At 39.5% G+C, this 27,115-nt stretch overlaps 2 protein-coding genes across 2 annotated transcripts in view; both read right to left on the bottom strand.

The window, feature by feature from the left end:
- Positions 1 to 15,916, bottom strand: part of TRPM6 (transient receptor potential cation channel subfamily M member 6) — a 146,598-nt gene extending 130,682 nt beyond the window's left edge. The window contains exon 1 of the mRNA XM_074953237.1: positions 15,854 to 15,916. Within this exon, the coding sequence (XP_074809338.1) occupies positions 15,854 to 15,862 (9 nt within the window). The 5' untranslated portion in view covers positions 15,863 to 15,916. The remainder of the gene's footprint in view (positions 1 to 15,853) is intronic.
- Positions 15,917 to 19,976: 4,060 nt separating this feature from the next.
- On the bottom strand, positions 19,977 to 26,760 carry C5H9orf40 (chromosome 5 C9orf40 homolog). The gene is made up of 2 exons (XM_074953236.1): positions 26,271 to 26,760; positions 19,977 to 21,504 (listed from the first exon to the last, which is right to left on the bottom strand). The coding sequence occupies exons 1-2, from the start codon at positions 26,628 to 26,630 to the stop codon at positions 21,346 to 21,348; spliced, it is 519 nt and encodes a 172-aa protein (XP_074809337.1). The 5' UTR covers positions 26,631 to 26,760; the 3' UTR covers positions 19,977 to 21,345.
- Positions 26,761 to 27,115: the final 355 nt, after the last annotated feature.

Below are 27,115 nucleotides of genomic sequence, written 5' to 3'. Positions count from 1 at the left end.
CTTAGTTTATGAGCTCTTTAGAGCAGCAACAAAGTCTTTGTGTGTTTGTACTCCACCTGCAACAATGGAGCCCCTATCCTGACTGGGGGCTGTAATAATAATATTTCATTAAGCAAAATAATTGATAATACATATTTTTAGTACTCTTTACTTCTGTTCATCCTGCAGAATCAGCACAGTTGAGAGGAAGCAAGCTGGATTCTAACTTTTCTGTGCAGTCAACAACATTTCTTAAGTTCCAGCTCTGACCCAAGAGCCCACTGGCAAAGAGTTCACTGTTATGTAGCAGCACCGTCTATCAGACTTCACAAACTCACTACCAACATATTGTCGTCATGGTATTTATCTATAAAGAATGTTGTGTAAGGGATTAAATGAAAACTTATATCAGACTGGTCATCCTAATCATTGCATGGTGTACGTACAGATAACAATTAAAAAGTTGTGGGTATGTACTAAAAATATGCTCAAACCATGAAACAAGGCAAGCTTGGTAAACAAGTTTGTCCAGACAGAGGAATTTTGATTTGCCTGTCTGCCTAGGTCTGGAATGTAAATGGAGCAGGGTAGGCTAAAGCCAATGGGAATTACATTTGCATCTGAACGCAACAGGAAAAGCAAAATAACAAGAGGATGAGAAAAGAGTACCTGGTACCAGCACTGTGGGAACATCAAGAATACTTTTCAAAGGTTTGCTGAACTCTAAGGCGGGTGGGGGTGGAAAGAGACATTGTGGTTATCCATCACTGAGGGAACAAAGAGGTCAGCATCTTCTGTATCCATGAATGGTGGATCCCCAGTCATGTGGGTTGGTGATGCTGAGAGGTGGCTTTATGGGAGAAATTGCCTTAGACAAGGATTGTAGCCTGTTAAATATTAGTCTCTAGAAAGTGTGTTATACTTTTGTTTTACTTGTAACTATTTTCGGTTTCTATTACCTTTGCTTAGTATCACTTAAACTCTGTTCTTTTTTAGTAAGCTTATTCTTGGTTGTACTATAAGTTCATCTCAATGCAATATATTAAATTGCTGATCCCCAGCTGATCTAACAGGGTGGTGTGTATACTGTCGCTTTGGAGACAGCAGATTTGGTAATTTCTGGGAGTGTCCAGTGACAAGGGTTGGATACTTCAGAGGAATGCTTTGTAATGAGGTTGGGGTCAGAGTGCACCTAAGGTTAACCTGCAAGGCAAAACAGAGGCTAGCAGAGCTTTTGAGGATATGGGGGGCGTGGAGGAGGCTAACAGTCTGGAGTGTCATGGAGATGACATGCAGTTTAGTTCCAACAAGTCCTCCCTCACTGAGGCAAGGGGTTACACGTTGACTCACACCAACCCATTACACATAAAGCCAAAGACAGTTATACAAGTGTCACAGTGGTTTGCACTATTTTATAAGCAGCTGATTATCCCCCAACTAATAATAGAAAATGGAGAAGGTCTCGTTATATTTCACCCTCACTACTACATTCCAATATTTTGGAACAAAAGTATAGTTATGATTACTGATATTCTAATATTGATATTTAATAATCATCTCACATTGATCATAACTGTTCCTGTTTTCTTATGCTCCCTTCACCTCTTTATTGTATCCACCTTGTGGCCTCTTGTCTTACTGTAAGTTCCTTGGGGAAAAGACGATCTTTTTATATTCTGTTTGTACAATGCCTAGCACATTGCGTTAGGGATGGAAGAAGAAGAAGAAGGGTGATGTGGGGGGGCAGTTCGCCAAAGCTGACAGAGGTAAAAAACAGTTACACTTCTTTGTCCCAGCCTGCCCTTCTCCATCCCAGTAGGGATGCAAAGGTGTACCCTCATTTCCAGGGCACCCACTCATCCCTGCATGTAGCACTGCAAGGACTTTGCCTTTCATATCCCCCTCCATCCCACCCATTGGTCACTTTGTTGTCTCCAGTGGTCAGTCCCAGCTTGCATCTTTTCCCAACTCCCTCTCTGGGTTTTCTATGGCTCAGCCCTCCAGCCAAATCATGCAACAGTTCACCTCCCTTCTGGAATAACAAAAAGGCCCAACTAAGCCCAAATCAAATGCCTATATTAATAGTTCTTCTGCTCCTCTCAAGTGACACTGAAGTCCTCTGCTTCTTGAGCCCTTCTCCTGGCCCCTGCAGAGCTTGTTATCTTGCTTCTTCCATAGAAGAAATCCCCTACTGCTTCCCCTGGCCAGGGACTCTAGCAGTTTACCTCTGAGGATCTCCCTGCTCCTTTTAGGCCCTATGTCAGGGCTCCCCCACAGCAGCCTGCTCATGAAACTATTTTGCTCTTGCAGGTCCTAACTCAGGGCCTAGGGCCTCCCACAGAGTCTGCCTGACTGCTGCAGGCTTCCCAGAGGGGAACTCTCCTTATTCCTCCCTCCAGGGCTTTCTTTCCTCTAATAAGTTCCCAGCTCTGTTTAAGTAGTGCTCACTCATGCTCTTTAACCACCACAGCTAGGATCAGTTTTTGTAATTAACCCTTTTACATCTATCTGGAGTCACTAATTAGCCCTTATGCTGCCAGCTCTTCAATGAGACTGGGGAATAGATGCTAAGTCATGGCCAAGGCTGAGCCCAGCCCGCCTCAAAGGGCCAGCCAGACCATGACAGGGTTAGTCATTATTAGGGAGCACAGATGGTGCTACCATCTCCACCCCTCCTTCTGGGGTTTCTCCCAGGGTGATGATAGCTGTAGACAATTGGGACTAATGGTTTGCCTACCCTGGAGATGGAAGGTGTAATTTCCATCTCAGATAGCCATACCCTTGCTAACTCTTATTTTTAGTGCACTGGCTCAGTCAAAGTATTTGCAGTAGCATGAGCAGCATGAGGAGGTAGCCACCTAGGAGACCCTAGGTACCTACTTGGAGTGGCCAGCTACTCACACTGCCATGACTACATTTCTATTTTTAACATGTTAGCTCAGTCAGAGCTAGTGTGGGTATGTCTAGTCAAGCTAGAAATTACAACTTCAGCTCACTGTAGATATACCCTCAGTAGAAGCCATAGTGATGGAGGCTACCAAAGGGATGTGCCAAATGAGCACTCTCCCTGGCCCCACCCTTCCCATATAGCACTACTCATTTTTATGGCTATACAGTAGAACCTCAGAGTTACGGACACCTTGGGAATGGAAGCTGTCTGTAACTCTGAAAAAAGCACAGTTCGGGCTCCGGATCAGCAGCTGCCACTCCAGGCCAGGCTTCGGCAGCAGCTGAGCTCCCTACTCAGTGCCAGCATGAGTTTGCAAGCTTGTCTCTCTCCCCCACCATGTGTGTGTGTGTGAGAGAGAGAGAGAACAGTATGTCCTCAGCCTGGGGGTAAGGGGGTAAAAACAGTGCAGCACATCCCCCTTTTGAGAGGAGGGGTGAAAGCAGCACAGACCCCGGCGCTGCTCCTGCTCTGCTGGCTCTGGCCAGTGTCTTGCTGCAAGTGGCTGTCCCACGTGGGGGTGAGGACAGGCAGCCCAGATGTGCCTATCTTTAAAATGCAATACAGGCACAGTACAGTATTTGCTTTTTTCTTTTTCTGGTCTCTGCTGCTGCCTGATTGGTTACTTCCAGTTTCACATGGTGTCTGGTTGACCAGTCAGTCCATAACTCTGGCGTCCGTATCTTTGAGGTTCTTCTGTACTTGACTTCAGTAAGGAAATTGCTTTCACTTTTCATCATTGCAACTTCCCATAGGCAGACATTCCCCTGCTGAAGCACTAACAGAGCAAGAGCCAATATTATCCAGGGATGAATCTGGCCCTAGGACTGTTAAAATCTATTGTTTTTTTTTAAGACACCAGACTCTGTGGTACACAGAAGCAGTTGAGAAGAACTTTGAATGACAGCATTCAAATAAAATAATTTTTTTTGCCTAGTATGTTTAATACTTAAGATATCCCAAAGTTCTTTACAAATACATTAGACTCTCTTTTGCCTTGCATCTTATGCAGTTAACAACGCTATGGGGTAGTGCTTTACACCTACCTTGAACTCATGTTGCACTGGTGTAAAATAACTAAACAAGATACAGGGCAACAGAGAACCGTTGCCAGGAAGGGCAATCTATCTTCCAAAGCTGTACAGGTTCAACTTTAAAACAGTTATGTCAATGATTTAATTATACCAGTGCAAAGTACAATGTGGCACTCTGAATTTGATTAATATATATTATGTACATCATAAATTATATACAAGTTATTAAATTAAGCTAAATCGGTATACATCAATATAAAATTTAAATTGAACTAAGAGTGTCCACAGTGTGTTTTGCACTGGTTTAGCGAAGTCATTTCAAAACACATTGTTAGTTAAAATGGTGTGTCTGAAGAGAAACAAGGGGTAAAATTTTCAAAAATGCTTAAGTGACTTAGGTGACTAGTCTCAATTTCAAGAGACTTCGGGCCTTAGGTTCCATTGATTTTCAATGGGACTGAGGATCCTAGGTGTGTAAGTTCACTTTTGAAAATGGGGCTTTTAGAAGTTTTAGCCAAGGCTAAATGTGAAATCCTGTAAATACTTTGCAATAGCGTGCACATGCACCGAGACATAGATTTAGTGAGATCAGACTTTGTTTTATGGACAGAGGGAATGTTGACACTTGCACTTTAGTTATCTTCTAGTCTCTAAAACAATTATTAGACCTTTATACTTCCACCTGGATTGTCACGGACATAGAAAAGAAATCAGAGAATATTTTAAACTGCTATTGTCTTCCTTTGTTCTCCCCAACCCTTATAGATACATAGATACATTTAAAGAGATGGGATCCACCTCACCAAGAAGGGGAAGAGCATCTTCGCGCACTGACTTGCCAACCTAGTGAGGACACTAGGTTCAAAGGGGGCAGGTGACATTAACAGAGGACTAGATGTTGGGGTGGGGGAGAAGGGAGACAAGACAAATGACAATAGGATCATAGGCACAACAAGAGGGAAATCAGTGGGGGAATCTGCTCAACATCTTAGATGTCTGTACACAAATGCAAGGAGTATGGAGAATAAACAGGAAATATTAGCACAAGCTAAATTATGACTTAATTGGCATCACAGTGGGTGGCTTAGTTGGATAAGTCACATGACTGAAATATTGGTATAGAGGGGTGTAACTTTTTCAGAAAGGACAGACAGGATAAAAGGGAAGAGATGTTGCATTATACATCAAGAGTATATTTACTTGCTCTGCGGTCCAGAACAAGGTCAGAGGCAGACCAGTTGAAAGACTCTGGGTAAAGATAAAATGGGTAAAAAATAGGGATGACATAATGGTAGGGGTCTACTATAGACCACCAAATGAGGAAGGAGGCAGATGAGGCGTTTCTAGAACAAATAACAGAAATATCCAAGCCACAAGAATTGGTAGCATTGGGGAACTTTATATACAAGTCATTGGTTGGAAAAGTAATACGGCAACACAAAAAATTCCTGCTAAGTTCTTAGAAAGTATTGGGGATAACTTTTTGTTTCAGAAAGTGGAAGAAGAAACCAGGGGCAACCATTTTAGACTCAATTCTGACCAACAGGGAGAAATTGGTAGCAAATCTGAAGGTGGAAGTCAATTCGGGTGAAAATGATCATGAAGGGACAGATTTTGAGAGTCTAAGGAAAGAAAAGAATGAGACCAGCAAAGTAAGGGCAATGGACTTCAAAAAATCAGGCTTTAAACAGATTCTGAGAACTGTTAGGTAAGGTCCCAAGGGAAGAAAATCTAAGGGAAAAAGGAGTTCAGGAGAGCTGGCAGTTTCTCAAGGATACAATATTAAGGCACAACTGTAAACTATCCTTATGCAAAGGAAAGATAGGAGGAATAATAAGAGGCCATCAGGAGCTCTTTAATGACCTCAAAATAAAAAAGGAATCCTACACATAGGCGCCGATTTTCTAGTTTCCCCAGGATTGCTCAACCCCTGCTCTGCCCCAGGCCTCCCTCCACCCCAGCCCTGCCCTGCTTCTTCCCACTCCTGCCCTGTTCTGCACCCTCCCCTTCCTGCACATTGCTGAACAGCTAATCCGGGCTGGTGGAGGCACTCGGGCGGCAGGGGAGGAGCTGATCAGTGGGGCCACCAGTGGGCACTGAGCACCCACTATTTCTTTCTTGTGCATGCTCCAGCCCCAGAGCACCCAAGGAGTCAACACCTATGATACTAAGGTAAAAAAACTTTCTAACTTTAAGCATAGTTACGTTCTGGAATAGGCTTCTAAAGGAGATTGTGGAATCCCAGGTTTTTAAGAACACGTTGGACAAGCACCTGTCAAGGATATAGTCTAGGTATAATTGGTCCTATTTCAGCACAGGGGACTGAACTTCATGGCTTCTCGAGGCCGCTTCCAGCCCTACATTTCTATGATTTTATGAAATTGACTGAAGAGAGAGGGTGTTAAGGGGGGAAAAAAATTCCTTTTCCCAGAACTGGCTATGTAGATTCTCTCCTCAGGCCCTAACGCTACCAGCACTCCCAGCTATCTTCGAGACACCACTGACTTCCTGAGGAAACTACAATCTATCGGTGATCTTCCAGAAAACACCCTCCAGGCCACTATGGATGTAGAAGCCCTCTACACCAACATTCCACACAAAGATGGACTACAAGCCGTCAGGAACAGTATCCCCGATAAAGTCACAGCAAACCTTGTGGCTGACCTTTGTGACTTTGTCCTCACCCTTGATTATCACTACAAAAGTTTTTTTCTCCTGCTGATAATAGCTCATCTTAACTAATTAGCCTCTCACAGTTTGTATGGTAACTTCCAACTTATCTGTATGTGTGTGTGTGTGTATTATATATATAATCTTACTATATGTTCCATTCGATGCATCCGATGAAGTGGGCTGTAGCCCACGAAAGCTTACGCTCTAATAAATTTGTTAGTCTCTAAGGTGCCACGAGTCCTCCTTTTCTTTTTGCGGATACAGACTAACACGGCTGCTACTCTGAAACCTGTTAAAGGTGCAGTCTTGATTCAGTCAATACAGTTTTATTATATGATCACCTACTATTTTTTCCACAGGATGGATGGTTCTCAGAGAATGAATCAGCATTGTGCGATGAGACAGGCTGTTGTCAGTTGAACACCTGCCCCATTCACCTGCATCCGATGAAGTGAGCTGTAGCTCACGAAAGCTTATGCTCAAATAAATTTGTTAGTCTCTAAGGTGCCGACAAGTACTCCTTTTCCTTTTGCGGATACAGACTAAGACGGCTGCTACTCTGAAACCCAAAATTTGAAGTCACCTCACCTGCTTCCCCGTTTAGAAGGGGGAAGAAAAGGGAAGATCCACATCTCCTCCTTGCTGCCATAAACGGCAACTGCCAGTCATGCTTTCCCAGGTGGGAAAAGGCACAATTGTCCTTCATCCAGTTTCTACTTTGCATTTGTGAGTTTCGAATACAAACATCTATGGAATTGATAATTTTAGAGCAACAAATTAGATTGACTGACATCAAAATTCTTCAATACAGACCCTGTACTAGACAGGGGCAAGAAGGAGCAATGAGAGGGAGAAAACTGAGGTTCCTCACTGCAAAGTTGAGTTTTAGGATGCAATATAGAAGACTGGTGGCTTATCTTCATTATTTAATGACTGCAGTCAAATCTGTCCAACTCTAATATCACAAGAAGCTTTAGTAATGATTTATATATTCTGGTCATGAGACTGTCACCCACACACCTCTCCCTTCCACTCCCCCCCCCCTTTTTTTTTCTATATTGTAGTTAATCTTCTTTCATAGTAGCTTTTCCATTGTACCTGCTAATTACTAGATTTTATAATTAAGCTATGGATTTTAAATGCTATGTTACTTGTACACAGGTACTTAACAACTGGAAAAAATATATCTCCCTGTCTACAGGGTTGTCCTTCATACCCATGGGGATTCATGCTTTATAGTAATCATCAAAGCAAGTATGTTAAGTAATACAGAGCTGTACAAGAGAGCAATGACATACGACTTTTTTTTAAACTGTGTAAACCTCTATATCAGATACCCTTAGGCAACCAACTGCCAAATTTAAAGTTTTTACTCCTAAACATGCGGGTGCTAAAACTTCTCAAAGAAAAAGGTCACTATGACTTTTTACCATAGGCAAAATGTATTTTTCTCTAACCTTATTCTCAGAACCAGCTGAGTCATTCTGGGTGACATTTTCTAACAAATAAATTAATTCAGTCTGAGGCAGACACCCAGCATGGAAATTTTCAGCCCAAACAGCTAAATTTTGGTAAACCTATAAACAACTAAAAACTGGGTCTTACAGTGGGAACTGTGGGACAACTTTAGTAACAGACATTGCTACTAGCACTGCCTATAATGTAGGTCCTGGCTGTGCAATGAGTTGTGTACAGGTATACCCGAGCACCCTCATAGAGTCTCATAGGCTTCATTGTGTGTCCAAGAAGGAGCACACATCTGTCTGTGTTCATTTCAGTGAGGGACTGAGGGCATTTGGCATTTTCACAATTCCATGTTTCTCACACCTCATTACAAACTATATGAATTCTTTCAGTCATGACAGATTTTATGTTTTCCCTGGCATTGGACAGAGCTCAGTGTGGGTCATCTCTAGAACTAATTGTATAAAAATAAAGAAATCTGGCGTAGTATATTCCACCAACCCAATCACCTTAACGCTGTTGTAAACTTTAGCACTATATTCACCAATATCTGATACAAGGATTTTCTAAAGACCTGATATTTGGTACCTCAGGATATATCTAACCTCACATAAGCTAACTCGGGCTTGCGGGGATTGGGCTGCAAGGCTATAAAACTGCAGTGTAAATGTTTGGGCTCTGGCTGGAGCCTGAACATGTCTGAACATCTACACCTCAATTTTACAGCCCTGCAAGCATAAGTCAACTGACATGGGCCAGCTGCAGGTGTTTATTGCAGTGTAGACATACCCTCAGAGACCACTTAACTATCAAGTTAATCATCAGGAATCTATGTAGAGTGTACCTCTTTACCACATTATCTCCTTGTGTCTGAATTATTGAGATGTTCCTATTACAATTTTCCTAGAAAAATCAATCAATCCTATTTCAATGGGACTCATCTTCAGACCAGAGAGCTCATTTACCCATCCTTTGTCTTCAATGTATCATTTCTTACCTGTAAGGTATGACTAAAAGCAACAACATCTAGAAGAATAGGTGAGCTTAGCCAGGGGCTCTCTTATACCCACTAGAATCAAGTCTTCAGAGTGGCACATTCCTGGCTTCTGATATTCTGCCTGAGTGTAGTGTCTTCTTTTGACCACAATCCAGATATCATAGAATAGCAGGGTTGGAAGGGACCTCAGAAGGTCATCTAGTCCAACCCCCTGCTCAAAGCAGGACCAATCCCCAACTAAATCATCCAGAACAACTGAACCAAAAAGATAAGTTTGAGAACAGCAGATGTTCTTTTCCAGCTTTGTTAAGGGTATAAGAATTTCTCTTCAAAACAGAGATGATTTTAGGGAAACCAATATCCACTTGTTTCCATGCCATATCCAGAACATACCTAACATATGTCCACTCTGGTCTGATGGATCAAGCCTACTGTTCAGGAAATGTACAAAACCAGGATACTTCACTAGCCTGGCTTTAGCCAGGCAAGATCTACTGTAGGAATGTCCATATTTAATTTTGTGCTGAAAGAGGCAACACCCAACTCTGACATACATGCAAAGCTGCTACATAGGGAACTCCCAACATGTTTCTTTGTTTCTTCCTCCCCAAACACAGACTTTGGAAATAGGGTTTTACAAGTCTCTATCTCTGACTTTCTTTCACCTTTTCCTTAGCACTTTGGCTGAGAATAAGGGTTGAGGTGAAGACAAGAATGAGGAATGAAATAACTATTGGTAACAATTGCCTATATGGTTCCTTTCTTCATCTCTAAATCTATGAGCCCTCATTTGAAAATCTTTAATCCTAGTAAAGATCCTGCTCTAGGCCCTGAGTCAGATAGACCACAGGTAGAATTCTAAGGTAGATTGTAATGTTCACATTTAAATTTGTCCAGGAAACAGGATTAACACCATTACTCTATAAAAGTAGTCTATTAACTTTATATATGTAATGGTAATTATATTCATAAACTTTTCATAATGCAATATATCTTATACACACACACACACACACACACACACACACCATGTTATCATTATTAAAATACATTACACAATGTTAATGTAATGCAAAAAGTTGCTATATTGAGAATAGGGATAGAACTGGTCAAATAAAGTTAATCAGAATGTAATTTGTCCCCTATGCTATTTGATAAATACTGTTTAAGCCCTCATTTAGTAAAGCACTAAAGCGCATGCTTGAGCTTTGATTTCAGTGAGACTTAGTACATGCTTAAGAGTTTTGATGAATCAGGGCCATAGAGCCAGGGGAATAATTCAAAAATATTTGTGTATATGAATTCTGCAGATATTTTATTTGTAATTCTTTCTTCAATTTACACCCAGATCTAATTTGGAATATATTTTTTTAAAAAACCCTGAATTTGCTTTGTCTTTCTTTGTGATACCTAAAACTTTTTTAAAGTTAATTTTAATTAGTTCTAATGTTCACCTAGCTGTTGAAGGGGTAAATATACCCAAGTGTATTAGCTGAAAATTCACTTCACACAGCAGTAAACACATGTTGTTGCTGCCAGACATCTCTACATGGACTAAGAACCATCCAAACTGTGACGCTGATCAGTAGCACTTTCAATATTTGTCATTAGAGCTAAAAGTTAATGTTTTATTAGACTCAAAAAAAGTTTGAGTTTACAAAATCTTTTGGAATTCATTAGAACATTTAAAAAACATAACTGCATTTGTTTCTTTACAAAAATAATAAAAAAATATCTAAAAATGATCACAGCTGCCCAGGCAAATTATAACATATAAGGGCAAACTTGAAACCACCTTTAACTCTTGAACACAAAGGCACAGCCACCTTGGTCCCACCAGCTTGGGTTCTGGATTTAGATCAATTCAGTCAGACCCAAAGATCAAATACTTCAGTCCTTCAAGCACTTGTATGTAAATTTTCTCACTTGAGTATTCCCATTGATTTAAATGGGATGATTTATGTGTTAAGTACACACACATTTGAAGGATCTGGGCCTTAATAAATTGAAACATTTTTCTGGTCACAGATATTGGTGTAGGAATAATACAGGTTGAGAGTGGGAGCATGGTAGCTGTACATACTACATATTTCTACAGTGGACAGACCATTTATGAGCAATCCATCCATGTTTTAAAACTGTAAAAAATGAAGTTGAACATTTAGAACTTTGCTTTCTGCAACTATCCTTTCTGTAATAAACATACAGTACTAGTACCTCTCCATGGTTCTGATCCTGCAAACCTATGCTCATGGGAATGAATAATCCTTACTCGCAGGAGGAAGAGTTTGCAAGATCAAACTCCACGAGATGGGATAGTGTACAGCTTCAAGGGTTCTCTCCTAGTACCTAGGTTTCTTGTAGGATCAAGTCCATATTCCTTGAATAGTTGAAACGCAACTATATACAAAGAGAGCTGAAGTGTGGACGTAAGATTTTCCAATAATAATAATATATTTATCATGCCCTCCAGAGTCTGCAACTTCAAGTCCCTGCTGAATGGAGAACAAAGTGGTCTATTTTAAAGTAATGAGATGTCATATTAATTGTGTTGTACCTGTTGTCAATGGTTATATTGTAACAATTAATTTCTAGCTCTTGAGTGGCACAGAAATATTCGGCTTTAGTAACTGTGCCACAGCTGTAACACAAAAATGAACTTTAAGCTGTATCAAGGATTGATAAAAATACAAAGAATAAAGGTAATGGGAAATAATTTAATTTTAGTTAAAACTGTCTAGAACAGAAAAAGATATATCAAAAACCGGATAACACCCCAAAACAAAGCCCCAAAATTCAACTTCCCCATCAGTATTTTACAAGCAATTTAGATCCTGATACTGAGATACTGAGTGAGCAAGCTATTATAGTCTTATGTATTTACTTTTTTTATTTTTTGAGGTGCTCAGTTACCACAGTCGTGGTGTCTCATAAAAACGTATCTTAGATAAATTGGCAGATAGATGGATCAATCACTGACAAAAAAGAAATCCAACTACTTTGTTTCTGAGAATGCTGTTTAAGTTTTCCTGCTCTTAGGAACATGTTAAATCCTTTGAGTGAAATACTGGCCCCACAAAAATTAAATGGAATTTTGCCACTGATTTTAATGAGGCCAGGATTTAACCCATTGTATTCTATTTTGAATTCATTATCTGTTGAAACATTGCTATTTTGCCGAGTGATGCGTTTCTTTTCTCCAGTTTTTTAATAGATTTTGTAACACTCACACTGCAGTGAAATTCTGCTCTCTGCTGTGCAAATGGTGCTTCCATGAACAGGTCAAAGGTAGTCACGTGCTTGCATATTAGTTGTGTATGTGAATACAGGTATTGACCTCTAGTAGTATTTGTATTTTGATTCTCTAAGGTGAACTGAAAAACTATCTTTATAAATAAGTAACTTGCATCCCCAAATAAATATAAAATATGTATAGATGATGTGGAGAATACAAATAAATATATTTTTTAAATAATTGGAAATTATTGTCTCCTTGATTACTTATCTGCTGAGTCCTAAGGGCTTAATCCTGCAAACGCTTACTACTAAACTTAGTGTTTAATACTGTGGACGCCCCTATTGAAGTCAGCATTTTAGTGTCTAAGTCTCATAGCAGTAAAGTACTACTCTTTTAATGTCTGCAGGATTGAGCTCTAAATTAGAAAACTGCATTTCCCCTGCAAAAACTGATGCTATTTCTATCTCTTATAGTAGAACAATACAGAAGAAACACAGACCTTGAAAATCAGGTCTTGAAAGGCAAAATGTTTCTTATTTTTATTAATGGGGAGTCTTCACAAACAAATTCACAAACAAAAGGGGGAAAAAACCAAAAAAATCCTACTACATAAAATGAGTTAAGATTGAGAGTAGTTATCAGTAATTGAAGGGCAAAAAAAAAAACAAAAACAAAAAACCCAACCAACCAATCCAAACCACCACCTCCTTATATTAAAGGATGATAATGCACATTTAAGGCATCAAAGAATCTATACCTTACCTTGTAGTTACACCATGCAATCATATTGCTTGTGACTAAGGCATTTTACTATTTGGGTTCCAGTTCAAGCTAATTTTTTTAAATCACTTCAGTTTGGATATTATTCATTTTAAGAGGTTTTATTTTGGGGGGAAGGGAAGTTTGCACTGCTCCCTGCCCCTCGCCTTCAGGGTGTCACTATAGAGTGCAACTGAAAGTACAATTTGGCTGTCAACATTGAACGAGTTTGATACACCTGAATTATAAGAAAAAAGCTGTAAATTTTCTTCCTTCATGCCATGCATTCCTTGTTAGGATATAGATAATCAGGCCTGTCTGCAAAGGCCTGTACTTCAAGAATTTAGGTGTATTCTTATCACTTGGCTAGTTATAGAGGTATAAAAGAAAGAATCAAAATCACTGTCTGCTGATGTAAGGTCCTTCTCTTACTGTGACAGTCTGAGGCCCTGTTCTTAGGCTAAGGCCTTTGGCTAAGCAACAGGCAGCCATAAACTGGGAAGGTTTCAGAGTAACAGCCATGTTAGTCTGTATTCGCAAAAAGAAAAGGAGTACTTGTAGCACCTTAGAGACTAACCAATTTATTTGAGCATAAGCTTTCGTGAGCTACAGCTCACTTCATCGGATGCATACTGTGGAAAATACAGAAGATGAGCTTATGCTCAAATAATTTGGTTAGTCTCTAAGGTGCCACAAGTACTCCTTTTCTTTTTGCATAAACTGGGAAGCGATCGGTCACATCCTCACATTCCAAACTAGTCACATTGAAAGAAGGTGCTATTGGAATACAATCTTGTCCTGATACTGCCTATCACCTCCAGAGAAAGGAAAGTGCCTAGAAAATGTAAAAGGAAACTTAGTTTGATAGCATCCTGTCTGACAAGAACTCACTTATCAATAGCTAGGATGTGAAATCCTCACTTCTGTATTGTTTTGTTCCCACTTTGCTATTGTTTGTACAATCTGGTTCTGTGATTGTTCCTGACTGCTGTATAATTAATTTTGCTGGGTTTAAACTAATTAAGGTGGTGGGATATAATTGGTTACATAATCATGTTACAATATGTTAGGATTGGTTAGTTAAATTTCAGGAAAATGATTGGTTAAGGTATAGCTAAGCAGAACTCAAGTTTTACTATATAGTCTGCAGTCAATCAGGAAGTGAGGGGGTGGGAAAATGGGAACAGGGAATGGGGGTAAGGAAACTGGAATCATGTTTTGCTAAGGGCAGGAATGGGAACAGGGACACAGGTGTAAGGCTCTGTGGTGTCAGAGCTGGGAAGGAGGATACTAAGGAAGGAAACTGGAATCATGCTTGCTGGAAGTTCACCCCAATAAACATCGAATTGTTTGCACCTTTGGACTTCGGGTATTGTTGCTCTCTATTCATGTGAGAAGGACCAGGGAAGTAAGTGGGTGAAGGAATAAGCCCCCTAACATTCCTCCTTAAATTACATGTTATCTACAAGGAAGTACAAAGTTTTCTCTGAAACATAGTGCTACACCATTTAACCACAGAAGGTTTTCCAACGTTCGGAAAAATTAGTACTTAAAAAGCACATTAATAACTCTGTAATATGAGCATAGTAGCAAGATTTTATGATACTGTCTGGTCAAAATATACCGTGATTTACAAGCGACAATTATAAAACTGTGTGGCATTTAGTCTATATCTGTTTATCAAATTAATGTGTACAGCATTTAAATAATCAGAAGCAAAATGTATCTGTTTGAGATTTCCAAGAAGAAAAGGGAGAGGAAACAAACTAACAAAAAAATTGCAGAATCTGGAATATAAAAGGTCACAAAGGAAATACACTCAGCACTTTCCCTTTAAAAAGAAAGGGGAGGTTTGACACTTAAGGTTTGATCCTATGAGACTAAATTTTATGTGTTTCAATGTAATTAGAAGCATATTATGCATTGTTCCAATCAAGGGTATTACAAAACTGAGCTGTGTGTGGCGTCATATATTGTGTAAAAGTTCTATGGTCCTATATATAAAAACCAGAGATAACTAACATTTTCCTTCAAGTTTTCATTGAGGCCACAACTTTTTCTTTTAATTTCTTCTTCACAGCCTCATATTTCTCATGCAGTTTTGTTTCCACCATATTCAAATCAGATCCCTAAAAAATTCTGTCATCATAAAACAAACAAACAAAAAAAGAGATACTTCACAAACCTCTGTTCCCACTTTCATCAGTTCACAGTCATTCCAAGAAAATCCAAAGGTAATCTGTCCGATTGCCCATACAGTCTCAACTATGAAATGATATTATTAGAAAACAATTTTCCAGTTTTTCAGATGCTAGCAATAAATAGCATTAAGGAAACTGTTTTTACTTCAGACAAGAAACAGTCCATAACACTTTGGAATGATTTGCATGGGTTTAATCTAGGAAAACTGGTTTTAAGTACATTTGTTACCATTGGCTACCATTTCATTGCACAGAAGTGCTCAAATCACCTTCATATTAACAGAACAGTTCACTTAAAGAAAAACACTGATGATTAAAAACTGCATAGCTTACTGTATTGAAATCAAATCCCATAATAAAATATGCACTTTAAATTCAAGATCACTTTAATGAAGGAAACATATTCTTGTTTTCACTAGTTACTGAAAGGCAGAATCATTCATTAAAACCGTAAGAACACATTAGAAATTTCATCACATTCTAAATGCCAGTTATCTGTATACAAATTCTTAAATATTGCCCCTAACAATAACCCTCATTCTTATGAGTTAACATACTTACCTTCTTCATCCCTATGACTAATGAATAAACTTCATGTAGCCTTCAGCCACTGAATTTTAGACTGAAGTTTCCATACACCACACAATCAGATAAAGCTTGCTTTGCAGTTGCAGTTAATGGAAACAGTGCTAAGAAACAATTACTACAAATTTCCACGTGCTTAAATTGAAAAGCTTTCAGAGAGAGGAACAGGGTGATCGACTGTGAAAACTCTGGTGAACTGTTTTTATTGTAATGAAATTGAAGAGCTTGTGTTACCTTATAATCAGGAACTTGTGCCTTCATCTGCTTTCAGTTGCGAATCACAGTAAATAAATGATTAACATTCACAATGTCACTTACTTGGATTTTCAGCAACAGTTCAGGATAACATTCCAATGATAACAAAATGTTCCGTTTTACAATAGTTTATTGTGTATGTACACTGCCACCTACAGTTTCAAGGTTATAACTGTATGCTCTGAAATAATTAACCCAGCCAAATGTACAGGTTGGTCTAAAAGTTATTTATCATCATAAGAACGGCCATACTGGGTCAGACCAAAGGTCCATCTAACCCAGTATCCTGTCTTCTGACAGTGGCCAATGCCAGGTGCCCCATAGATAATGAACAGAACAGGTAATCATCAAGTTATAGAGTAATGGTGTTAATCCTGTTTCCTGGACAAATTTAAATGTGAACATTACAATCTACCTTAGAATTCTACCTGTGGTCTATCTGACTCAGGGCCTAGAGCAGGATCTTTACTAGGATTAAAGATTTTCAAATGAGGGCTCATAGATTTAGAGATGAAGAAAGGAACCATATAGGCAATTGTTACCAATAGTTATTTCATTCCTCATTCTTGTCTTCACCTCAACCCTTATTCTCAGCCAAAGTGCTACGGAAAAGGTGAAAGAAAGTCAGAGATAAAGACTTGTAAAACCCTATTTCCAAAGTCTGTGTTTGGGGAGGAAGAAACAAAGAAACATGTTGGGAGTTCCCTATGTAGCAGCTTTGCATGTATGTCAGAGTTGGGTGTTGCCTCTTTCAGCACAAAATTAAATATGGACATTCCTACAATAGATCTTGCCTGGCTAAAGCCAGGCTAGTGAAGTATCCTGGTTTTGTGCATTTCCTGAACAGTAGGCTTGATCCATCAGACCAGAGTGGACATATGTTAGGTATGTTCTGGATATGGCATGGAAACAAGTGGATATTGGTTTCCCTAAAATCATCTCTGTTTTGAAGAGAAATTCTTATACCCTTAACAAAGCTGGAAAAGAACATCTGCTGTTCTCAAACTTATCTTTTTGGTTCAGTTGTTCTGGATGATTTAGTTGGGGATTGGTCCTGCTTTGAGCTGGGGGTTGGACCAGATGACCTTCTGAGGTCCCTTCCAACCCTGCTATTCTATGATATCTATGAAGTGATCCATCCCATCACCTATTCCCAGCTTCTGGCAAACAGAGGCTAGGGACACCATCCCAGCCCATCCTGGTTAATAGCCATTGATGGAGCTATTCTCCATGAATTTATTGAGTTCTTTTTTGAACCGTTATAGTCTTGGTCTTCACAACATCCTCTGGCAAAGAGTTCCATAGGTTGACTGTGCATCGTGTGAAAAAAACACTTCCTTTTATTTGTTTTAAACCTGCTGCCTATTAATTCATTTGACCCCTAATTCGTGTGTTATGACGAGGAGAAAATAAAATCATAACTGGTGTGGAGAAAGTAAATAAGGAAGTGTTATAGACCTCTATCATATCCCCCCTTCGTCCTCTCTTTTCCAGGCTGAAAAGTCCAAGCCTTATTAATCTCTCTTCATGCGATGGCCGTTCCATACCCCTAATAATTTTTGTTGCCCTTTTCTGAACCTTTTCCAATTCCGATATATATATTTTTTTTGAGATGGGGCGACCACATCTGCACACAGTATTCAAGATATGGGCATACCACGGATTTATATAGTGGCAATATGGTATTTTATTATCAAACCCTTTCTTTAGGATTCCCAACATTCTGTTTGCTTTTTTGACTCGCTGCACATTGAGTGGATGTTCTCAGAGAACTATCCATAATGATTCCAAGATCTTTCTTTAGTGGTAACGGCCAATTTTGACCCAATTATGTATGTATAGTTGTGATTATATTTTCCAATGTGCATTACTTTGCATTTATCAACATTGAATTTCATCTGCCATTTTGTTGCCCACTCACCCTGTTTTGAGAGATCCTTTTGTAGCTCTTTGCACTCTGCCTGGGTCTTCACTATCCTGAGTAGTTTTGTATCATTTGCAAATTTTGCCACCTCACTGTTTACCCCTTTTTTCAGATCATTTATGAATATGTTAAATAGGACTGGGCCCAGTACAGATCCCTGGGGGACCCCAGTATCACCTAAGGAACACAAGAATTGCTTTATCACAGCAGTAGTCCATCCAATCTAGTATCATCTCTAACTATGCCATACCAGATGCTTCAAGAAAACATGCAAGAATTATGGGCTAACATGCTCCTAGCATAAGTGTCTTCCTACAACCTCTTCCCCCACAAACTCACCCTAAGGATCCTCTACATGCTTTACTTTTGGGGGAATTCTGCACCAAAAAATTAAAAATTCCGTGCACAAAATTTTGAGCTGTCTGAGGAGATATCTGAGCCATTAGTGATTATCTTTGAAAAGTCATGGAAGACTGGAGAGATTCCAGAGAACTGGAAAAGGGCAAATATAGTGCCCATCTATAAAAAAAAAGAAATAAGGACAACCCGGGGAAGTACAGACCAGTCAGCTTAACTTCAGTACCTGGAAAGATAATGGAGAAAATAATCAAGCAATCAATTTGTAAACATCTAGAAAATAAGTAACAAGTTAGCACGGATTTATCAAGAACAAATTGTGTCAAACCAACCTAATAGCTTTCTTTGACAGGGAAACAAGCCTTGGGGGTAGGAGGGAAGTGGTAGATGTGGTATATCTTTACTTTAGTAAGGCTTTTGATATGGTCACGCACACCCTTCTCAAAAAAAACCAAAAACTCCTTTGCCAACTAGACACAAAGTGGCATTGTGCCCAAAAGCCATTAAGGGGTATGATTTGTGTTCTAATCTGGAGAATGTGAAGAGTTCTGTGTCTTGTACTAAAGAACACATGACCTAGGAGTGAGAATCCTGCATAGATGATATATAGAAAAGAATCATATACTCGTAACCAAATTTGCCTTTTCAGCATATGTAGTGTAAGATGTTTAAATTCACACACACCATTTTTTTAAAAAAATTCTAAATTCTTCTACCTCACATTTTCTTACCTGGAATTTTGACACCTTTTGAAACAGTAATTAGTTCTAGTCAGTGTTTGGTTCAATAAGCTGCTAAGTAACTGGGTACTGAAGTATGACCATAACCTTTGTGAATGTACATGTTATTCATGCTTTACAAAAACACTGCCAGAAATATTAGCTTAAAACATCAAATTAAAAGTAATTTTAGGTACTACACTTGCACCTGACTCCCTTGAGAGTCTGATTTTATATTTTCCTATTTTTAAAAATGATTTTTCTACTTTGCTGTTGGGTAAATACACCACAAGAACTTATGGAAATAGGGAGACTGGCCACACACAAAGATGTCATCAAATAAACCAACTACGAAAAAAAAAGAAAAATCTTACTTTCTACTAACTTCTTTCAGTTATAGTAAACATAGATGTTACTGAAAAGCACATAATTTTTTAAAAATTATGCACAATTGATTTTTTTAAAAAAGTTGACTGTGTCCCTTTAAATCCAAGATACTGTAAAACTTAAATAATAAAAATTATACAGTCAAAACAAACACTGAAAGCTTTAAAAATGGACCTCGATACAGTAGCAATGATTAGAGCATTAGATACACCTCTGGAGATGTAGGATCACATACAAATTAAAATGAAATTTATTTTGTTTTGCTATAGTGCAACTGAGGTCTAGTCAAATAAAAACACCAACACAATCTGACAAATATCCAGAAATACTGGCCACTTGCGTACAAGAAGACTATTTAGGGAAACGCAGCAAAGGGGAACATTGAGGAGAGAACCAGGATACACTGAGTTCACAAGCAGCATGGTAAGAAAGGTTTCCAGCAAAAGCTTCATGCTATGCCCAGGTCTAGCCCCTTTCTTCACCTCTGTGCGTACCACAAAAAAATGAATTCAAGCTGCACACAGTGTAAAAACTGAAGACAAAGTAAAAACACTAAAAAGGATTTTCGAAATGTTTACTAAGTAGGCCATCCAACTTAGTACTGTAAACAAACATATCCAAGCAATAAATTACAATTACATGAGTAACATTCTGAAGACAGAAGAAAAGTTGGGTAATTTAAATATAGTACAAAAATGCTCAAATATACATTGAAAACTTTATTGTTCTTTAACAAAATAAGTTTTTTAAAAATTCACCAAAAACCTTCTCAAAGCAGATATAATACCAACAAAAATATCTTATTTCCAGGATACTTGGAGACAAATCACATGAAATCAAAGTTCACCGAAAAGACATGACATCTAATTTCGGACAATTATTAGCGACAAAAGTGTATCAAATAAAAAAAATGAGCACTAAGGTCCCATTCCTGCAGCAGCACATGAATTCAATGGGACTACATAGGTGTGAAAAGTTATGTACGTGCACAAGTCTTTGCAGGACCAGGACCTAAATCACTCAACCCTGAAAAAGTGTGCCTGATCATTTCACTCTGCTCTTCTTGTCAGCTTTGTACATCTCAGGCAGTTCAACCCCACAAAATGCTCTAAACCCAATGACAACAAAAAATGGGAATAGCACTAACTTGAGCACGTGAAAAAGAAAACAATACGCTCATAAGCCACCTACTGATTCAAGTTATCACTAGCGAGAAGGTGAAGTAACTTAGGGCAGCTCTCAGCAGAAAAGAAAATCCCACCATAGTCATTTCTGGTTTGCATAGAAATACTTGTATCTGATTTTTGTTTGTTTTTGTTCAACATCTAAAGCAAAAACATCAGAAAAGATTGTAAAGGTGGTTGTTTTGGTGTAGTTTTTTTAAATAAGTGCATGGTATAAAAACCTCACTTTTATGTATGGCAACTACATCCTTTCTGTTCAGGGCAGGAGGAATGTTTTGGCATTTGTCTTCTACCGGTAGCGCTCCAAGCTATTCATTTTGCTGGCTATGAAAGTCCAGAAATAAATTCTGATTTTCTACACATTGTTACACATCCATTTTTCAAATATTTCTGCCAGTGCTGTGTCAGTAGCCTTCTCTCCATTGTATAAGTAAATTCACCTTTCCAATTTATTGGCAAGTGTCCAACAACGACCCTTCAATCAATGTAGACAAACCCATCCTTACTTATGCAGATTGGAACAATAAGTATGTTTCTGACATTTTGAAAAAAGAATGTTATACTTTTGTCAAAGTAGGAAAAACCTGAATACAAACAGAAACAAGCCCCCTCAAAATAGATTTGCTACAAGGAATTAATTACTCAGGTCTCCATTTCAGTCTCTATGATTTCAGTCCTGGAAGTAGTTCTTGCATCTGTCATGTTCTCCCCATCTAAGTCCAGAATGCCAGACAGATCAATAGCAGGTAATGGTGCTCTCCAGTACTGGAATGAGTTGTATTGCCAAATTTCTTCCTCATGCTTTGGAAATAAAACATAACACGTTAATGTATGGCACTGCAGTAGAAAGAAGAGAATAACCCCCTTTGCAAAAGAAACTGAGCCAAGAGATATTTCCCAGATGGTTTTAGGGTTATGTATTACGTTTTCTTAAAACATTTAAGAAAGTAAAATATATTAAAAAATAATGGACAATCCTAACCAAATAATTTGCTTCTGTTTTGGGCGTAATTATTTAAATATTTTTGCTGAGGACTACTGTATTGTCTTTGAGTACCTTGTGTACAACCTTGTCTACTGCAGCTCACAGTTTATGCATGCAATGATATTTAAGAGGCAATGTTTCTGCACTTTAACTTTACACAAATCAAAATTCTTCATCACAAACCCTCCTTTGTTGCCTCTCACAAAATATACAAACACTATGGACAATTTCAAAGTCTGAGACTCATGAGACGTTTCTTAGCTTAAGGAACATTCAAGAAAATTTCCATAAGTGGTATCAGTCACAAGAATCATAAGTATTTCCCCAGTAGAGAGCTGAATACATCTATAGTAGATTTATTTAAAGAATGGTAGCTACAGTGAAAGCAAAATATTAGAAAAGATTTCTAATATTTTCTGTTCATTTTTTCTTTCTATATCTACGTATATGTAAATACAAACAAAGCAAAGTTAATAATGAATTTTCACCAGGGTATATGATAAGCAGTGCAGATGACAACTAATAAGACTGGAACAAATTCATTACTGATTTACTCTGCAGACAGATTTGTTACAAAACTGTTTTTCCCCCCCCTTCCGTTGGCAAATCTATCTGTTTTTAGCCAGAGATCATTACTCAAATAAGCAGCACTAAAGTTAATGGAGTGAGACACTCCAAGCAAAGACTGTTTCTGTTGAAGAAACACAGACCATAAAAAAGGGAACATAATTAAACCTCCAAGTCATCCATTGTGGAATATATAAAATATTTGTTATGTATAAAAGTTGCTCCTCCAGACTCATGATTCCTTCCTACACTAAGGGACTAAGCAAAAACAATTACTCCTGTCACAACTTAAAATGACACGTATTTCTGTATAGTTTTGTTTTACTGTATTGTTTCTAATACTCAGAATCTTGAAACAATTCTTTCCATTTCTATTAGAGTTTGAAATTAATATGGTATTTCTAACTGCGGAATTGGCATCATTCAGTGTAGACATGGCTTTTGAAATAAAATTTTGCACCCTCTGCTGGCTCTGCAGTAGAAGAAAACAAAATGTGATCAAATAATTACATAGAAATTATCAGGCAGTCATTTGGTGTCATAGTATTAAGTGTTTGAACCCAACATGCAGTTTTTATGAAGATCTCTAGGCATTTTGCAAAGCCCACATCCACATACATGTGCACAAATGCACTATGTTTTCAGCTAACAGCACTTTATCATCATTATTATTTACTATTTGTATTACCATAGTGCCTAGGAACTGTAGTCAAGGACCAGAACACCATTATGCTAGGCACTGTAGTGCTTTACCATCACAAATTGTGTTTTTCATTTATACGAGATCTTTGGAGACAGACTAAAACAGCACAGTATGCCCATACGTTAGATGTCTGTGACACAAGCAGTAGGAGAATGTAGTGCCAGAGAGATAGAAAGGCTATTTACATTTTAATTAAAATAAAGACAAAATTACATTCATAATATAGGGGATTATATGCATCAAAATCTTTCAAATTTAAATTTTTATATTGCATAGTATCAATGATGCACATAAAAAGTAACGATTTACATTGCTGAAGCTTCTAGAGGCTTCAAACAAGTTAAGGTACGATTGTGATAGGAACTGTACAACCATATAGCAGACAATCCCTGTTCCCAAGTGGTTACAATGTAGGGCCCCAGTGCAAAGACCACTCATGTGCTTAACTTTAAGCATGTGTGTAAGCTGTTGTAGGAACAGGACCTCAGCTTATTTACCTAAAGGAAAAAATAAACAAAGAGAAAGAGTCCCTTTTTATCATGCACAACCTATACTGCCAAAGAAAGGATAACTTCAGACCACAAAAGATCGCTGCAAGTGCCAAACACTAGCAAAAAGAATGTGTGGGAAGGGTCAGATCTTTTGTATAACCTTGGAGTATTTTCAAAACAGGGCTTTGAAAATCCACTTGTCAAGAGTAAGTGGAAAGCCTAAAGGCCTTAAACCATCTATATCTATAGAATTTAATCTTTCGTTTGAAAAGACTGATTTTTCTAACTCTACCGATACAAAGATAAACTCCCAAATGTGACAAACGATGCCGTCTTCTTGAGTCTGCAAAGTCAGCTCTAGGACAACTGCAGTTATTCACAGCTTTGCCAAGCAGCAGCATGAAATTAAAAAAAAAAAAAAAAGATTCTGGTCCGTTTTGCTACTGTTATTATGACATCTATAGGAAGCAATAAAATTGTGAATAATGTCAATTTCATTATGCTGCTGTTTGGGACAGCTATGAGTAGTAGACACATCAATGGAGGAGTTAGCAGTTTGCTGGACCCCAAATAAACAGGTTACAGGGGTAGAGTAACCAAGTAGCTCTGTTACCAGAAAACTCCACCTCTTCAGGAGTGTGTATGTCTGATAAATTTGAAACTAGAGGATATCAAAAAAGAAGCACCCTAAGCAGAGTTTATAGAAACTAGTAAATTTGTCAAGACTTATCTGTCAACATATAGCCCAAAAGATACTTTAAAAACAGACATTTAAATATCTTTCTGCAGAATTATTTTCAGCAAGTCATATCTATCTCCTTAGTAAGACAGAACAAGGTATGTTTACAGCCTTCTATACAGGAAAAAAGGTTTACATCATCACAATTAGTAACTACAATTACCCTGACTTAAGGTAAAAACAGAGATAAATAATGAACTCAACATTTCCAATACATATCCTTAAACCAACTTGTGCTATCAAAATACTCAGTGGAGGAAGGAGTCGGTCTTTTCTCCTTCCAAACAGAGATATGTTCTTGTATGAAGCATGGCGTAGTATGGGTTTTCCATTGGATTAAAAAATCCTTCCTCACTTCATTTGTGGGATAATTCTACATATTTCATATGTACATTTCTGACCATGAGGGAAAGAAAGAGGAGCAGGAGACGAGAACACAATACTGTACGTGGAAAGCAGAAAGCCCAACACAGCTGTCAGTTGTACATAGTTATGTCTTCAAGGACCCAGATTTTAAAAAATGGTTACCTCAAACCGGGGTCTTAAGTCTATAATTGGCCAGATTTTCAAAAATACTAAGTCTCCAAGAACGCCCCATTAATTTGGTCAAGGCTTCTATTTTCAGTTAAAACAGCTAAGTTGGCAGGGAGATGAACTAATAGATCTTTTCTACCCCAGCTTCTATAATTTATACTTGGGGAGGAGGTTTTACAGTTGTTTTATTCAGGAATTTCCTTCAACAAAAGTTAAGTGTTGTAGAACTCTTGCCTATCATTGCCATTTAGTTTTATTTTTTAAATATGCATTTATTTTTCTGCCTCATGACAGGTTTAAAGATGTGCAACAGGTTAAAAGTATGTACTTTCCCCCTATAATATTGAATATAATGGGCAGTATCACAGATCTGCGAATTGCACTTCTATAATAATAATTGAACTGATACTTATTTGTGACATCTTCCCACTGGACCTGTTGCTTCAAGTGGGTCACTCTGGCAGCACTGCACAGAACAGCTGTGCCAGGGAAAAATTTCAGTGAAAAATTAGTCTCTGAGAAACCTCAACTCTGTGGATTTAATAATCTAGAAATGATGTCAGCCATTAACATGGAATCCTTCTTGTATGTATTCCAATGGTGAAGTGAAGTCAAACTAAACTGTCGTGTGTTCAGGAAAAGTTCAGTTTTACCTTCTGCCTGGAGAATGAGCACTACAGAGAGGGAGAGTGGTGATACAAGTCCTCGTAGTGTTCCAGTGAGATGAAAAACCCCTGAAGAAGGCATGCGTAATCCATGGAAGACTCCATTTACAAGAGGCACAAGCTACACAGAAAACTTAGAAATACAGAGTAAGGTATCTTATCTAGTTAAAATTCAAGTGAAGTCTGTGCACTGTGTTAAACCAGTAAGTTTTGTGCAACGGTGGTGGAACAATCTGTATAGTGGGGCTGCTGAGAGCCATTGAACCTAACTGTAAACCCTGTATACCATGCATGGAAACTACTTCAAGTACCTACGGTTTTGTGGTTAGAGACTGATGCAAATAACCTTTATATATTGCCCAGCTGAAGAACCATCTGTGTAGGAAAACACTCACTTGGTCCAGCTACAAAAGATGTTTTGTTAAAAAGCAGAGATGATAATGCTCAACCTTCAAACAAGATTTACACAGAAGTAGCTGGGAGGAACAGCTGTATCTGGACAGCGAACAACCACCAGGTGTTTCAGATAAGCCCAACACTTGTTTGGCCATACCCATGAATGGCAAGTGCCTTCTGTAGGCACAAAAGAGAATTTGGTGTGAAGAGAGCAGCTAGGGAGGAGCAGGGGCAAGAGAGGGGCACGCTGTGCTTTCTGCACTGACTTTACCGGGCTTTTGTTACCCATGCGGGACACACCCCCCACAGAGGAGCTGTGTGTGTCCGAGTCTCTCCCACCCCGCCTTTCCCCTCAGTGCCTCCAGCGCCTGGCACAGGGACCCTGAACCGCCGAAACCAAGCCCGGTCTGCAGCCTAGGACCCTCTCGAAGCCCTAACAGCCGATCCACCCGAATCAGCACGACCCCTCCCCCACCCCGACCTTTACCTCCTCGGGTCCCCGCTCTTCCCCCAGAGGATCCGGGCCGCCTGCCCGCATCGCCGGTTCCGGCCGGGGCCCTACGTCCCCCCCGCGCTGCTGCCGCCTCCTCCCTCCCGGGCTGGCGGGGTCTCCGGGCTCCCTCCCAGGCCTGTTGCCTCTGAGCCCAGGCCGCTTTCCCGGAGGCGCCTCGGCCTCCTCCAGTTTCCGCTTCTTGTCAGGGCCCCCGGATACCGCGCGGCCGGGGCTCCACAGCTCGGGGCCGTCCCCCAGGCACCTCCCGGGCACGCGAAGCAACGGAGACGGTTCGGGCAGGAAACGCTTCCAGGGCACGTGACACACTAACGGCTCCGCGTGCCGCTTGGCCATCAGCTGGCTGAGCGCGAGCAGCTGTACCTCCGCGGCGCGCGCGGCCCCAAGCACTTCTCTCCCAGCGGGCGGGACAGGGCTAGGTGCGCATGCGACTTGCGGGGGGCTAGCGTCCTTCCCTCCCCTTCCGCGTCTCGTAGTGCCCTCTAGGGGGCGTGCGCATGCCACCAGCTCTCTCTCTGCGCGGTGGGTGGGGTGGGTGGGCTGGGCGCCGCCATCTCCACACCAATGCAGGGGGGAACACTAGAGCCTGCCACGAGTTCTGGCTGTTACCGCGTGAACCTCTGTCACTTATCTATGCCACCCCGTCCCGCGCCTTTCTTGGTTGGGCTGCTTGCTTCGGAACTCTCTCCTGTTTTGTAGCTACCCAGTGTTGGAGCGGGGACACGAAGCTGTACAACCTCACTAACCACCTATAATTTACCAGGCTCCAGCTGTTTAGGACCCATGGTATAAACTAGAGCTAAGCAGTGCTGATTTAATGC

Source organism: Natator depressus, chromosome 5 (genome assembly GCF_965152275.1).
Source record: "Natator depressus isolate rNatDep1 chromosome 5, rNatDep2.hap1, whole genome shotgun sequence".
NCBI classification, from domain to species: Eukaryota; Metazoa; Chordata; order Testudines; family Cheloniidae; genus Natator; species Natator depressus.
This window is presented reverse-complemented; position numbering and strand designations above follow the sequence as displayed.

Excerpts from the sequence above, each read along its gene's own strand:
- C5H9orf40 (XM_074953236.1), bottom strand. The coding sequence starts at position 26,630 with ATGGCCAAGCGGCACGCGGAGCCGTTAGTGTGTCACGTGCCCTGGAAG. Across the intron at positions 21,505-26,270 it reads AAGAGCGGGGACCCGAGGAG|CATGAGGAAGAAATTTGGCA; the intron begins GTAAAGGTCGGG and ends TTATTTCCAAAG.